General features: G+C 41.0%; 1 protein-coding gene across 3 annotated transcripts in view; it reads left to right on the top strand.

The window, feature by feature from the left end:
- Positions 1-15238, top strand: part of dock1 (dedicator of cytokinesis 1) — a 472808-nt gene that overhangs the window by 444443 nt on the left and 13127 nt on the right. For all 3 annotated transcript variants that reach the window (XM_068002361.1, XM_068002362.1, XM_068002363.1), the window contains one exon: positions 6678-6815. In XM_068002361.1, the coding sequence (XP_067858462.1) occupies positions 6678-6815 (138 nt within the window). The remainder of the gene's footprint in view (positions 1-6677; positions 6816-15238) is intronic.

The raw sequence follows: 15238 nt of genomic DNA on the forward strand, positions 1-15238 counted from the left end.
CTTGGATTTCCGGGTGGCATTTGAATAGGTACCACATCAAAGACTACTACACAAAATAAGAGCTCATGTTGTAGAGGGTAACATATTAGCATGGATAAAAGATTGGTTAGCTAACAGGAAACAGAGAGTAGCATAAATGGGTCACTTTCAGGTTGGCAAGTTGTAAAGAGTGGAGTGCCACAGGGATCAGTGCTGGAGCCTCAGTTATTTACAATCTATATCAATGATTTGGATGAAGGGACCGAATGTATGGTTCCTAAATTTGCTGATGACACAAAGGTAGGTCGGAAAGTAAGTTGTGAAGAGGACATAAGGAGTCTGCAAAGGGATTTAAATAGGTTAAGTGAGTGGGCAAAAAATTGGCAGATGGAGTACAATGTGGGAAAATGTGAATTTGTCCACTTTGGCAGGAGGAATAGAAAAGCAGTATATTATTTGAATGGAGAGAGATTGCAGAACTCTGAGGTACAGAGTGATCTGGGTGTACATGAATCACAAAAAGTTAATATGCAGGTCCAGCAAGTGATTAGGAAGGCAAATGGAATGTTGTCATTTATTGCAAGGGGAATGGAATATAAAAGTAGAGATGTTTTGCTACAGTTCTACAGGGCATTGGTGGGACCACTTCTGGAATACTGTGTGCAGTTCTGGTCTCTTTATTTGAGAAAGGACATAATTGCTTTGGAGGCGGTTCAGAGAAGGTTCACTCGACTGATTCCTGGGATGAGGGGGTTATCTTATGAGGAAAGGTTGGACAAGTTGGGCCTGTATACATTGGAGTTTAGAAGAATGAGAGGTGATCTTATTGAAACATTTAAGATCCTGAGGGGACTTGAAGGGGTAGATGCTGAGAGGATGTTTCCCCTTGTTGTAGAGACTAGAATTAGAGGACACAGTTAAAATAAGTGGTCTCCCATTTAAGATGGAGATGAGGAGAATTTTTTTCTCTCAGAGGGTCATGAGGCTGTGGAACTCCCTTCCCCAGAGAGCGATGGTGGCAGGGTCATTGAATATTTTTAAGACTGAGTTAGATAGATTCCTGATTAACAAGGGAGTCAAAGGTTATAGTAGGTAGATGGGAAAGTAGGGTTGAGGTCACAATCAGATCAGCAATGATCTTATCAAATGGCAGAGCAGGCTCGAGGGGCCAAATGGCCAATCCTGCTCTTAATTCGTATGTTAGTGACTACATCATTGTAAGCTGAAAGGAAGAACTTGCATTTTTATAGCGCCTTTCATGACCTCAGGACGTCCCAAAGTGCTTTACAGCCAATGAAATATTTTGTTAAGCAAGTATTAATGGCATCTGGCGGTAAGGATAAGAGAGAAAAAAAACAAATTGTCTTAAAGTTACATAGACAATTTGTCCACCCTACTTGTCAACGTTTAAAGACCCTGCTAAAAGATGCAGGTGTAGTTGATGAGTATACGAGGCTCATAGAAGAGATTAGTGAGAACTGTGAAACCTGTAAGATATATAGACGGACGCCTCCCACGTTTCATTAGCACGTCACTTTAACGAGGTAGTTGCCATGGATCTAAAGGTATGGGACAAAGACAGAAATGTTTTCATCCTACATTTTTGGCCTGGCTATGAGATTTAATATTTCTACACTAATATATAGGAAGGAGAAGAAAGTTATTCTAAATAAAATTATGGAAAAATGGATAGGGATTAGACTTGGGACACCAGCAAAGTTCTTGACTGATAATGGGGGTGAATTCGCTAACGCGGAGTTCAGAGATATGTGTGAGAATATGAATATAATTGTCATGAATACAGCAGTTGAGAGCCCTTATAGCAATGGTCTTTGTGAAAGGAATCATGCTGTAATTGATAGCATGGTGCATAAAATTTTGGCTGATTGCAGAGTGTAAATTGTCAACTGCCCTAGCATGGGCAGTTCATGCAAAGAATTCTCTTCAGATGGTTGGAGTCTATAGTCCTTACCAACTAGTCTATGGGCACAATCCCAAATTACTTTCTGTTCTTTGTGATAATCCTCCTGCTTTAGAAGGTATTACAATTAACGTAATTTTTTCTGAGCATTTAAATGCTTTGCATGCAGAGAGACAGGCTTTTATCAAGGCTGAGGTATCAGAAAAAATTCATAGAGCACTGAGGCATCATATTAGACCATCTAAGACAGGGTTCAATTCGGGAGATTTGGTATACTATGAAAGAGAGGGTCATAGAGAATGGAAAGGCACTGGTAAGGTAATAGGTCACGATGGTGAGACAGTACTTGTCCAACATGGCAATCAAACTGTTATGGTTCGTTCCTCATGATTAATTGGAATTAATTATAAAATCTCGGACTCTAAGCAGTTGATAGAAGTAAACGAGGCACCTTGTGCCTCAGATGTTCATGATTTTTTTGATGAGGTTCCTGAGGTACACACTGAGGTAGATCAAGGGCTGGATAGTGGTAATGTCAGTGATCAAGAAACACATGACAGAGCTATCACATCCACAGAACAATTGCCCAAAGTGGGTACATGGGTGACATATGTTCCAGAAGGGACTAATGAATGGAGGGGTGCAACAATTTTGGGACGTGCAGGCAAAGCTACTGGTAGATTTACATTTAAATGTTCAGGATGATGGCCAAGAGGCGAGGTCCACGGACTGGCAGATTGGGGTAAAAGAGTGGAGAGTGCGAAAGAGTAAATAAGTAGTGATAAGGAGTCCGGAAGTGAATCTTAGTCAGAAAACGATCATGAACTAGAGATGAAAGAGGGAGATCCCTACAGACATAGAAGTGGAAGTAGAAGACGTAGCTTGACTAGGTCAGACAATGAAACAAAGACCACAGATCAGTCATGTAACAGAACTAGAAGCAAAAGTCCTCATGATCGTGAAGTTTTGGTGGCTGCCAATAAACTTGAGGATAAATGAGTAAGAGAGACAAAACAAAAAGGGAGTTAGGTAGTTGGAAAGAATTTGGAGTTTATTCTGAGGTAACAGATAAGGGTCAACCAGCTTTATTGCATAGATTGGTTTGTACTGAAAAAATTCTTGCAGATGGGACTTACAAGGCTAAAGCGAGGTTGGTAGCTAGGGGTTTTGAAGAGAAACTGGGTGATACAGATGTTTGAGTAGATTCTCCCACTGCTGGAAAGGTAATCTTAAAAATCTTTTTGGCTCTTTTGGCAACATGTCCATGGGCGTATAGGTCAATTGACATAAAAGGTGCATTTCTGCAGGGCAATACTTTTCAGAGAGAAGTGTTTCTAAAGCCGCCTAAAGAGGCAGCAGATGCGGAAGGAAAACTATGGAAACTAAACAAATGCGCCTATGGCTTGAATAATGCTTCCAGGGTATGGTATTTTTCGGTGAGATCTGTTTTGCTGAAAATAAGTTGTGTTCAACTAAAAGCAGATCCCGCGATGTTTTATTGGTGCCATAACAGAAAACTTTCAGGCATCTTCATGATGTATTTTGATGACTTCTTATGGGATAGAACTGCGGAATTTAAAATTGGGAGTCAGGCCTGTGGGTCTTTTAAATATATCGGTTTAGATATTAAGCAGAGTGGGTCTGGTATAACTTTAAATCAACAGTCCTGTTTAGAGAGTGTTACTCCCATCCCGGTAAATCGTACTGAGTCATCACGGAAAGGTGATGTTATATATAGAGAAGAGAGAGAGCAATTACGAAGCTTGATTCGTCAGTTGAACTGGTTGTGCACTCAAACTAGACCAGATGCTAATTTTGATGTGTTGAAGTTAAGTACTTCAATAAAACACCCCATAGTAGAGAATGTTTTAAGGGCAAATAAAACATTACGAAAATTAAATATAGATATATGCATACTTAAGTTCCTATCCTTAGGTGACCCAAAGAAAATGAAGCTAGTTATCTTTAGTGATGCTTCATGTGCTAATCTTCCTGATGGGTATTCTAGTGCAGCTGGTTTCATGGTTTTTCTTATGGGTGAGAATGGGAAATGTTGTCCTTTAGCTTGGGAAGCTAAGAAAATGAAAAGGGTTGTTAAAAGTGCTCTGGCTGCTGAAACACTGGCTCTTGTAGACGCAGTGGATATGGGATTCTATTTGGCAAATATTTTGAGTGACATCCTGTGCAATGGGAGTACTGAAGATAGTATACCCATTGAATGTTATGTAGACAATCGTTCGTTGTGGGATAATGTACACTCTATGAAAAATGTGAGTGGGAAAACATTACGGATTGACCTTGCTGGCTTGAAACAAATGCTGGAGAGAAAGGAAATCTCTAAAACTAAATGGGTGGTTTGGATTCAAGCCATCAACAGTTGGATTGTTTTACTAAAACAAGTACATGTAGGAAGAAATTATTAGGGGTCCTGGAGAAGGGTCACCACACAATTCAATGCTTTGAATAAGTTGTACAGAGCATGGAAGTTTTTAATTTTTGAAATTTTTGTTTGTGTTGTATATATAAAGTTTAATTTTTTTAATTTAAAGAGAAGTGAAACTGTTAATTGTATCCATATGATTTATATCAATTAGTGTTAATTGTATTCAGGTGGTAATCTCTTGTATCCATTTATATGAGAGCTTATCCGAGGGTGTGGAGGGGGTAAAGTGGATCTCTGTGAATAAAGGCTTGGAAGCAACTGAAAACCAGGCTCTTGTATTCTATCCTTCACCACCTGGTTATCCAATTTATTGCACACTTCTCCTTCCCCTCCGCTTCAGCTTCCAGCGCTGTTTCTGCTCCCCCTTACCCATGCTTCTCCCCTTCCCCCTCACTTCTCCCCTTACTCTGGGCACCCCTTCCTTTCTCTCCCACGCTTCCTCCTGCTTCTCCCCTTACCCCGCTTCTCCCCTGCTTCACCCCTAACTCCGGGCTCTGCTCTCCTGGTCTCTCTCCTGTTAATTGTATGGTTTAAATCAATGAGTGTTAATTGTATTCAAGTGGTAATCATCATTGGAGACTCTCTTATATCCTTTTTATAGGAGAGCTTATCTAGGGTGTGGTGTGTATATAAGGGAAATCTCTGTTAAATAAAGGGTTGGAAGCATCTAAGAACCAGGCTCTGGTATTCTATCCTTCACCACATGGCTATCCAATTCTAACAGCCCCCTTATGACTACCTGCATCGGCTGCATTTTTCGTGCTCGCCCTCCGGTCCGCGCTTTTAGTGAACGGGCAGCAAGGGCAGTTGGTGACCTGCAATGCACATGCACGGTTGGTGACCTACAATGCGCATGTGTGGCCCAATACGTCAGGCTGCGCTTGCGCTAGTCAGCGCAAAATTCACTTCCTCACATACCACCCGACCCAAAGAAGGTCAAAAATTTCAAAAAACTATTCACAACATACTGAATATATTGAGCAAAAACCTGGGAGATCAGTTCAAGGTGCACCAATTCATTTCATTTCAAGCCAATAATGTTATTATACTATAAAATTTGCTTTCAGGAAAGAAAGTAATACTATAATGACATTAGTTCAGAACAATAGGCTCAAATTAACTATGGAAAATCCAGTAAATGTATCTTGTAATACTTGTCCCTTAGCCAAGAATGAGTGAGAAAAGTGCATCATCCATATATAATTTTAAAAAAAGAAACATTTTATCTTCCAGAGCCACGTATATGAACATTGATATATTATTAAGCAGGTTGGTTTACTTAATAAATATGAGAGGTAAAAACAAGTGACTTTGAAAGAATGAAAATGAGTCTGAGAAACCTGAACTGGTGTTAAAGAGGTTGAGCAAGGATATGGTCAGGCAATTAAGATGCTGAAGAACTGGTGCCTGGAAGTGTTTGAATGACATGAAGAAACTGTGCCACATTCTAGAGAAATTAATAGAAAAGGTTTGGAATGCCTTAGAAAACAGATGCAGTCACTTGGAATCTCAACTGAAGTTTATTCCTGTCAATTTAAATCAGTTAACTCTACCTGCCAATATTACTAAGTTTATAATCCATCCCTCTTTCAGACTGAACCTGGCAGTATGCAGCCGTGGTGTCCTGTCTAATCCTGAGCTGAGCTTCAAATGCTACATCTGTTCTGTCACCAAAGCCACCTGCTTCCACCTCCACAACGTTGCATGCTTACATCTATAACTCACCCCCATCGCAGCTGAAACCTTCACCTACATCTTCATAACCTCAAAGCTTGGTTTTTCTTCGCGTTCTCCTTGCTGGCCCCTGGATCTCCACCCTACATAAACTCCAGTTCATCCAAGACACTGAATCTGGTATTCTATCTTGTACTAAGTTCCACACTCCTTTCACCCTAGTCATTACTGACTTTCATTAGCTCTCCATTCCCCAGCGCATCAACTTCATAGTCCTTGTTCTTATTTTCAGGTGCCTCCACAGCCTTTCTTTACCCTATTTCTACAATCTCTTCCAGCCCTATTTCCCAGCTCATACCTTCTACTCTTACAACGCTGGAGTTGGGGGAACAGAATAGTCCACAATGAATCTCAAATTTTAGCTACCATATCCCACCACTCTAAGATTCTCTCACTAAACCCGTCTGCCTTGCCACTTGTCTTCCCACTTTTGAAAGCCTCCACAAAATCTGTCTTTGATCACCTCCCATAAGTTCCCTCCCAATTCCTCCTTCTCCTGTAAAGTGTCTTGTGATATTTGTTTTGTGAAAGGAAATGTACAAGTGTAAGTTGTTGCTGTGGAACATTGCCCTCATTGTGTGTTTTTGTTTAATCACCTAGATCCCATTCTTGAATGAGGGAGTCCGAATTCACGGTGAGAAAGTAACCGAAGCATTGCGGCCTTTCCATGAGAGGTTGGAAACCTGTTTCAAACAACTGAAAGAAAAAGTGGAGAAACAATATGGAGCCAAAACCTTTGTAAGTGTTTTATTCTAACCCTTTCTATTGATATCTCTTTATTTGTTATAGCCTACATACCATAGATAATATGTTCCTCTGTTACTTTTTTTTTCTTCTCGTCAATTTTCTCATCTCTCATGAAGACATTTGCTCCTTGCTGAGTACTGCTCTACAGGCCCTCTGTGCCCTCCCTGATATTGGCCAAATGACCATTATTTGAGTCAGAGGCTAATCCACCACAGTGGGGAGGGGGTAAAATCAGAGCCAAGCCTTTTCTATCCAATGTCAAGATCTGCGCTGATTTTCAGTATTGATTGAATAACAATCCGAAGGCAGAAACATCAGGGCACATTTCTGTTCCTTAATCAAGGGACACTAAAACCAGTTGTAGTACCCTAACTAAGATCAACTAACTCAGCATGGACTATGAATAAACCTGGGACCTTCTGGCCTGTTTAGTTCAACTACTCTCTTGCTGAGCCATTGAGGAAACCCTGATATAGAAGTCAGTAATCTGTTATATTCCTCCTTTTACTTCATGGCCCCTATCTGGCTTAGTGCCCTCTCCCCCCATGCTGTGCACCTTTATGCATCGCAATGGGCAAGTTGGTGATTTATGCCTAAATACTAGTGAGTCAGCCGCAAGAGTAATAGTTTGTCTAGTGACTCACTCTCTGTGGGAAAACACCTCATTGCTCATCACATCTCTGTAATAGACCATCTGAGCTGAAGAATTCACTGTGTGGGGGATCACAGGCACAAATTGATATTAACCTGTTATATGTAGAATGTTATTACACCAACACGGAGGCCTACTATTTCTTTTATATTTAGCAAGCTTTTGTTTGACACAGCAAAATATGTCTTTAATAGTTTGCCTTTTGTGCAGTGCTTCAGTCTTAATGTTTTTATGAAAATGAGCATAAGTGCCAACCTCTACAATTAAATCTTGGTTATAGGGTGTATCACATCCAGGATGGAGCATAAAAAGTCATCTGTCACACTTGGTAGAAAAAAGCTGCTACTACAAACCATGAATGAAGAACCCACTCAAACTAATCAATTAAATCACTCAACTTTAGTTTTTTTCCGAACCAATCAGGAATCAGCCACTTCCACAAAACCAAACTAATCAAATTGTTTAAATCTTTTTTTTCAAACTGATTTGGCCAACATATTCCTTCTTCAATCAGGTTAGTATTTAGAGCTAAAATAACATTTGTGACATTTTTTTAAAAAAATCACAGTTCTGAAAAAAATAATTTATCCTACCCATAAAATTGAGTACATAATATTAGAAATGCCTGCAAAAACTCCCCAACCCTAAGTCTGTTGGTAGTTTTGCCTGGTTCTTGGGTGCTGGGGATTTGTACAGCAGTTGTAGTTTTCATCCTGCTCTGTGTATTACCCTGACTGTGCCTTGATACAGGCATAAAAATTATAAGTAACTGTGGGCACACACAGTGTGAGAAAAAATGTCAAAAATAAAAAGATTTAATTTGTTATAGGATTTTATACAGTTTAACCATTGACTAAAAATTCTGAGCAAATGGTTATTTGGGATGAGGATTTAATTACGCTGCTAAAGACTACTGATGTTTACACTGGGGTCAGAAGGGATGTTAATGAAATGCTTTGATACTGAGCCCTGACAATGCAACCAAAGTCTGTACAGATCATAACAAGTGACCATCTGTTTGAGGTGGAGACTTGACAGTGGAAAAAAAACTGATGTGATACAGAGCTATGCCGAAGGCAGCTGTAGCAAGAGCTAAATCAAATCCACTGTGGGAATTAAGGAGGAGAAGAGATATCTTTCCTAATCATTAAACAGACGCAAGTTTTTAGAGAGGGAAGGATAAGAAATAAATAATGTACTTACATCTTAAAGCTAAATATTGCAAATCTATAATGGGAGAGGGCAAAAAAATAAATTTTATAATGTAAATAACTGAGAATAAAAGTAAAAAGCAAGAAACTCCATATGCTGGAAAACTGAAACAAAAAACAGACAATGCTGGAAACTCACACAACAGGTCAGCGAGCATATGTGTAGAGAACAGACAGGTCAATGGTTTGATCCAGACCTTCTTCCGAACTGAAAAATGAAAGATGACCAAGCATTTTAATAGAATCATAAAAAAACAGGAGAGGGAAAAAGCAAACAAATAGATACTTCATAAGAGGTTTTGGAGAGGGAATAACAAAGTTATGTGAAGAGGTAGACTAATATAGCAGTAAGGCCCTGTACCTTAGTATGGTGCATAACATTTTTATCTTGTATCAATTGTGTGATACATTGCTTCAGTAAATTTGCTGTATTACAAACGCACTGTTATGTTTAGGCTGCAACAAGAATGCATAAACATCATAAACTACATCCAGGTCCCAGATGACCCGTGTGCAATGCCACGGGAGATCTACCAGTCCGTTTTAAGGTATTTGCTACCTTTTGGGTGACAGTAACAGATGTTGCTGCAGTTTGAGTCATTTTTCCTTGTTTCTGGAAAAATAATTCCTCCCCGTTTCCACTGGCAGGTGGTCAGTAACCAGAGGCCACAGACTTAAGATTATTGGCAAAAAAGGCAGGGAGGAGATGAGGAGAATTTTTTTTTTTAATCAGTGTGTTATGATCTGGAATGCATTGCCTGAAAGAGTGGTGGAAGCAGATTCAATAATAACTTTCAAAAGGGAATTGAATATATACTTGAAAAGGAAAAATTTGCAGGGCTATGGAGAAAGAGCAGGGGAGTAGGCTTAATTGGTAGCCACAGAGCCGGCAAAGGCATGATGGGCTGAATGGCCTCCTTCTGTGCTGTATTTTTCTATGATTCTAAGTAGACAGGTACATTATCGCAACAAGAAGAGGTTTTAAGATATGTTTTCATTCGACCAATTAAACATTCACTGACAACTATCTTTGTTGCTTGGAAATGCATTCAATTTATGAAATGAAAACAAGTTAATACTTGTGTAGGGTTGAGCTATGAATTATCTACATCGTATGACAAGTATAGCATGATTAGTATACAGATATTGATCATTGCTTTGTGGAATATAGTAGATATTTCCATGTATCATATTATTTGTTTTCTAAGTATTAAGCATTATATATTGACGGTTGTCGAGAGAAAAATGTGATGTTTTAAATATGCAATCAATATCAGTGCAGCAGATAGAAGTTCATACATTTGAGCTTTTATCTTCACAATGTCACATTAATTCATGAGGAATCATGGTGTGGTTCAGTTTATCACCTCATGTAAAGTTCAGTACTTTTGATAAATGACCAGAAGTGAACACAATACTGCAAATAATCTGTTTTATAAATGTGCATCAGCAGCGGTACACAAACAGCAATGAGCTGAATGACCCATTAATAATTTTTTTTGTTGGTATTCATTGAAGGAAAATGTTGACCAGACACCAGGAAAACTCTTTGCTCTTCTTCAAATAACACCAAAGAATCTTTTAAGTCTTCTTGAACAGGCAGACTGGACCTTGGTTTAAAAGTTGCAATCCTGCCCACCCTCTGTGAGATTTATTTCATTCAGAAAATCTCCTGCCAGGAGTACAGGTTGCCCCAGATCATGGATATCTTTACACCTCGTTCAGTGATCAAATGATGAGTCATGCTTATAGCAGGATGGGACAGATGACGTTTCCTTTAATTGATTCTTTGTCGGCATGTTTTTAAAAAATTTATATAAAGGAGAAAATAAGAGATGTAAGAGAATATATAGGACTGAAGTAAAAGAATGTGAAAGGTAAGCAATATTCTGATGAAAGATTTTTCTACTAGCATTTCTAATTGGGGTTTTTAGGGCAAATTTACCCCTTCCCAGCACCGGACATGAGGAGATTGTCCTCTCCCATTCTTCGTCACCTAGTCTCCTTTCCTTCCATCCTAAGCCCCAGTCTCTGCTCTTTCCCTCCCGATCCCCAGCCTCCTATCCTTCCCTCTCCACTCCTGATCCTCTGACCTCTGGCCTCCTATCCTTCCCCCTCTTCCCCCCCCCCCCCCCGGGTCTCTGATCCCAACCCCCGGCTTCACTTACCTGAGGGTCGCTACAATGCTAGCAGCAGCCCGATCTTAGTCCCCTCTTCGCCAGCTAGCTGGTGCACCACACTGGCTCCATTGTAATGAGGCCCAACACCCCACACCCGGGGCGCCTCGGGCCTCACCATTCGGGCGCAGGGCATGAACCTAGTGCACCCCAACGCACCCGAAAATGGGTGTGCCCAAATTTCGAGGCCCATATTTTCTGAGTGACCCTACACTGGGGTACCTATCAGGTAAATGAGTCAGGAAGCCAAGCTTCCCCCTCCAGGCAAGCCCTGAAAATCTCGAGGCAAATTGGTTCTCCACCACTTCTTCCTAACCTTCGTGCCTTTGAAATCAGGTATTCCCCTGGGGCAAGGGTCAGGAAAATTTCCCCTATTGTCTCAGGCCAGGAATTCTATTTTTCTACTTGAAATTAGAAGCAGTTACGCTTAATTGTGTGTTTTTGGGTCACAAACTAGGTGTTTGAACTATACCCAAAAAAATTCAGCAGCTGATTAATAGCTGTTTTTAAAAAATAGAACTTAAAATATCAGGGAAGTAGAAAAGACTTATTCTAATTTTACTGTCCAAATAATTACAAAATGGAACATTTAGATTTATCACAAATAATCTGATATTCTTTTTATTAAACGTCTATGGAAAGACCATTTGTGTTGACGAGAGGAAAAGCAGACCAGACAAGTTTAGTTATTCAAAGTGTTCCGATTGTTTTTCATACAGAACCAGCCTTTTTCTGAGTGAATGGCTTGGGTACGAAATCAATCATTGAATGAGTAATGCTAAATTCAACAATATATATCCTGAACAGCCCAGGTCTGCTCAGTGAATAGTTGTTATACGTTGATATGTACAGTACATGCTATTTCCCTATGACATGCTGTAAAATAAAACCACTTAGCACTGTGTTTAAAGTCCCATGATGCAATAGCACTTCAATTAAATATTGCCATTTAATCATAGACCCCTTCTATCTGCTATGTTGCCTGCCACCAATGTGGAAAAAAATTCTAGTCAAAATAAAAACAAAACCAGCACTACAAAATCCAACTGTAGAGGATAGTATAGGCTGAAGTTTGTTTTGAGTACATAATGGGAGAGATTTTCACTGCAGCAAAAACAGACCTGAAAATCGCTGGGGAGAAACTTACTGCTCGTTCCTGTTCCCGATCCGATGACGCCTTCCTGAAAGGGACCTATCGCTGGGCAGCTGAAGCGACCTCCTATTTCAGGTTTTATATTATGCAAATCAGTGTCCTATGACATACTTGGACCCTGATTGGCATTTTGAGAGTGTGTGTCGTGCATGCTCCCTCAACTTTTAGCCGGCGGTATAGCCGAAGAGAACCAAAAATGGTAAGTTTAACATTATTTTTGAGGGGCAGGAGTGTTGCTCTGGGCTCTGCAAGAATAACGTGGACCGCTGTCGCCCAATACTCCAATCGCCACCCATGAATCCACCTTGCTGACAGAGCCAGTGTGCTGTAATGGGGCACCTGTTTGGCACCCTTTGCCTGCCGGCAGTAAAGTAATAAGGCCCAGCCCTCAAAATGTTCCGGGCCTCCCACCAGCATTATCAGGCAGCCGACCAGCGCACCCCGCCGGTTGGCCGCCCAATAGTTAAAATCGATGCCAACATGTCACAGGGGTCAAATGATACTAATTGATTGCACAGGTTTTGCTTATGCATTTTGACATCTAAACCTCTCGATGTGTTGCTGCCTTTATGTTATCATTAGCTCTTGTCTGTGGGTCAAGAACATTGTGAATTTGAGTCAAACAGCAGGACTCAACAGGAATGTCTCTCGTACTTGCTAAGAGCTATTCTCAGAGTGAGTTATGAAGATATGCCACTCCTCAGCATCATATACTAAGTGCACGTTGCATATTTGGATTCATTTTAGATTACTGAAACCGAACCAATGAAAAATACATACGGATAGAGCTGCTGTTTGCCTGATATGGAATGACACTCCCCCTGGAGGGATGCACCTCACTTAAGTCCAATTAGCTTAAGTGCAGGTTGATAAGAGCCAAGGCTTAGAGTTTAGAAGGTTGAGGGGTGATCTAATCAAGATGTTTAAAATGATAAAAGGATTCAGTAGGAAAAGTACAGAGAAACTATTTCCTCTGGTGGGGGAATCCAGAACAAGAGGGCATAATATTTAATTAGAGCTGGGACACTTAGGAGTGAAATCAGGAAGCATTTCTTCATGCAAAGGGTAGTGGGAATTTAGAATTCTCTCCCCCCAAAAGGCTGTGGATGCTGGATCAATTGAAATTTTCAAAACTGAGACTGTTAGGTAAGGGTATCAAGGGATATGGAACAAAGTGGCTACCTGGAGTTGAAGTACAGATCAGCCATGATCTAATAGAGTGGTGGAACAGGCTCAAGGGGCTGAATAGCCTACTCCTGCTCCTATGCCCCTGAGTGTGCAGGAACACTGCTGGAGTTTAACCAACTAAAACTGCACAGCTTACCAACACAGAGCAGTGAGGTCCATCCTTCCCATTAGGAGTTGGCTTAGAGGGTTATCCAGTGGGAATGTTCTCACTGGAAAAGAGAAGATTGAGAGGTGATATGATTTCTGTTTCTAGGATTCTAAAGGGACTAGATGATGTAGACCATGACAAGCTATTTCACCTTGTCCAGAACAGGAGGACCAAAGGATACGGCCTGCACTAGAAGGGGGGTAAATTCAAAAAGATGGTGGAAGCAGTTAATATTGATTCATTCAAATTAGATAGATTTCTTTCCGAAAATAACATTTTGGGATACAGTATATGAGTAATTTGAGACATGACGTGGTAAGTGTAGCATGCTTGGTCGGAACAAGTGACTTTGGACCTGTGGTTCCCAAAGCTCTTCACCACTGGGATTCTCGTGTCATGTCTTTTTTTATTCATTCATGGGATGAGGGCGTCACTGGCGAGGCCAGCATTTATTGCCCATCCCTAATTGCCCTTGAGAAGGTGGTGATGAGCTGCCTCTTGAACCGCTGCAGTCCGTGTGGTGAAGGTTCTCCCACAGTTCTGTTAGGTAGGGAGTTCCAGCATTTTGACCCAGCAACGATGAAGGAACGATAATATATTTCCAAGTCAGGATGGTGTGTGACTTGGAGGGGAACATGCAGGTGGTGTTGTTCCCGTGCGCCTGCTGCCCTTGTTCTTCCAGATGGTAGAGGTCGTGGGTTTGGGAGGTGCTGTCGAAGAATCCTTGGTGAGTTCTGCAGTGCATCCTGTAGATGGTACACACTGCAGCCACGGTGTGCCGGTGGTGGAGAGAGTGAATGTTTAGGGTGGTGGATGGGGTTTGACCTGGTTGATGTCGAGCTTCTTGAGTGTTGTTGGAGCTTCATCTGGAACTTCAAGTCCAATAGTGTAAAGTTTTTGATACTGGCAAGTGGAGACTATTCCATCACACTCCTGACTTGTGCCTTGTAGATGGTGGAAAGGCTTTGGGGAGTTAGGAGGTGAGTCACTCACCACAGAATACCCAGCCTCTGACCTGCTCTTATAGCCACAGTATTTGTGTGGCTGGTCTGGTTTAGTTTCTGGTCAATGGTGACCCCCAGGATGTTGATGGTGAGGGATTCGGCAATTGTAATGCCGTTGAATGTCAAGGGGCGGTGGTTAGACTCTCTCTTGTTGGAGATGGTCATTGCCTGGTGCCTGTCTGGCACGAATGTTACTTGCCACTAATCAGCCCAATCCTGGATGTTGTCCAGGTTTTGCTGCATGCGGGCATGGACTGCTTCATTATCTGAGGAGCTGCGAATGCAACTGAACACTATGCAATCGTCAGCGAACATCTCCATTTCTGACCTTATGATGGAAGGAAGGTCATTGATGAAGCAGCTGAAGATGTCTGAATCTATTGTAGACTAATTAATAGAGATTGATTGCTATGATTAGTCAACAATAATAACTTGCATTTATATAGCACCTTTAACATTGTAAAATGTCTCAAGGCACTACACAGGAGCGTATTCAGACAAAAATTGACATCCAGTCAAAGTAGGAAGATTTTGAGGTGTTCAAGATCATGAACAGTTTTGACAGAATAAATAAGGAGAAACTGTTTCCAGTGGCAGAAGGGTCAGTAACCAGAGGACACAGATTTAAGGTGATCAGCAAAAGAGCCAGAGGCGACATGAGGAAATATTTTTTATGCAGCGAGTTGTAATGATCCGGAATGCACTGCCTAAAAGGGTGGTGGAAGCAGATTCAGTAGTAGCTTTCAAAAGGGAATTGGATAAATACTTGAAGGGGAAAAAATTACAGGGCTATGGGGAAAGAGCAGGGGAATAGGACTAATTGGATAGCTCTTTCAAAGAGCCAGCACAGGCACGATTGGCCGAATGGCCTACTCCTACAA

The sequence above is a fragment of the Heptranchias perlo genome, chromosome 21 (assembly GCF_035084215.1).
Source record: "Heptranchias perlo isolate sHepPer1 chromosome 21, sHepPer1.hap1, whole genome shotgun sequence".
In the NCBI taxonomy this organism is placed as follows: Eukaryota; Metazoa; Chordata; class Chondrichthyes; order Hexanchiformes; family Hexanchidae; genus Heptranchias; species Heptranchias perlo.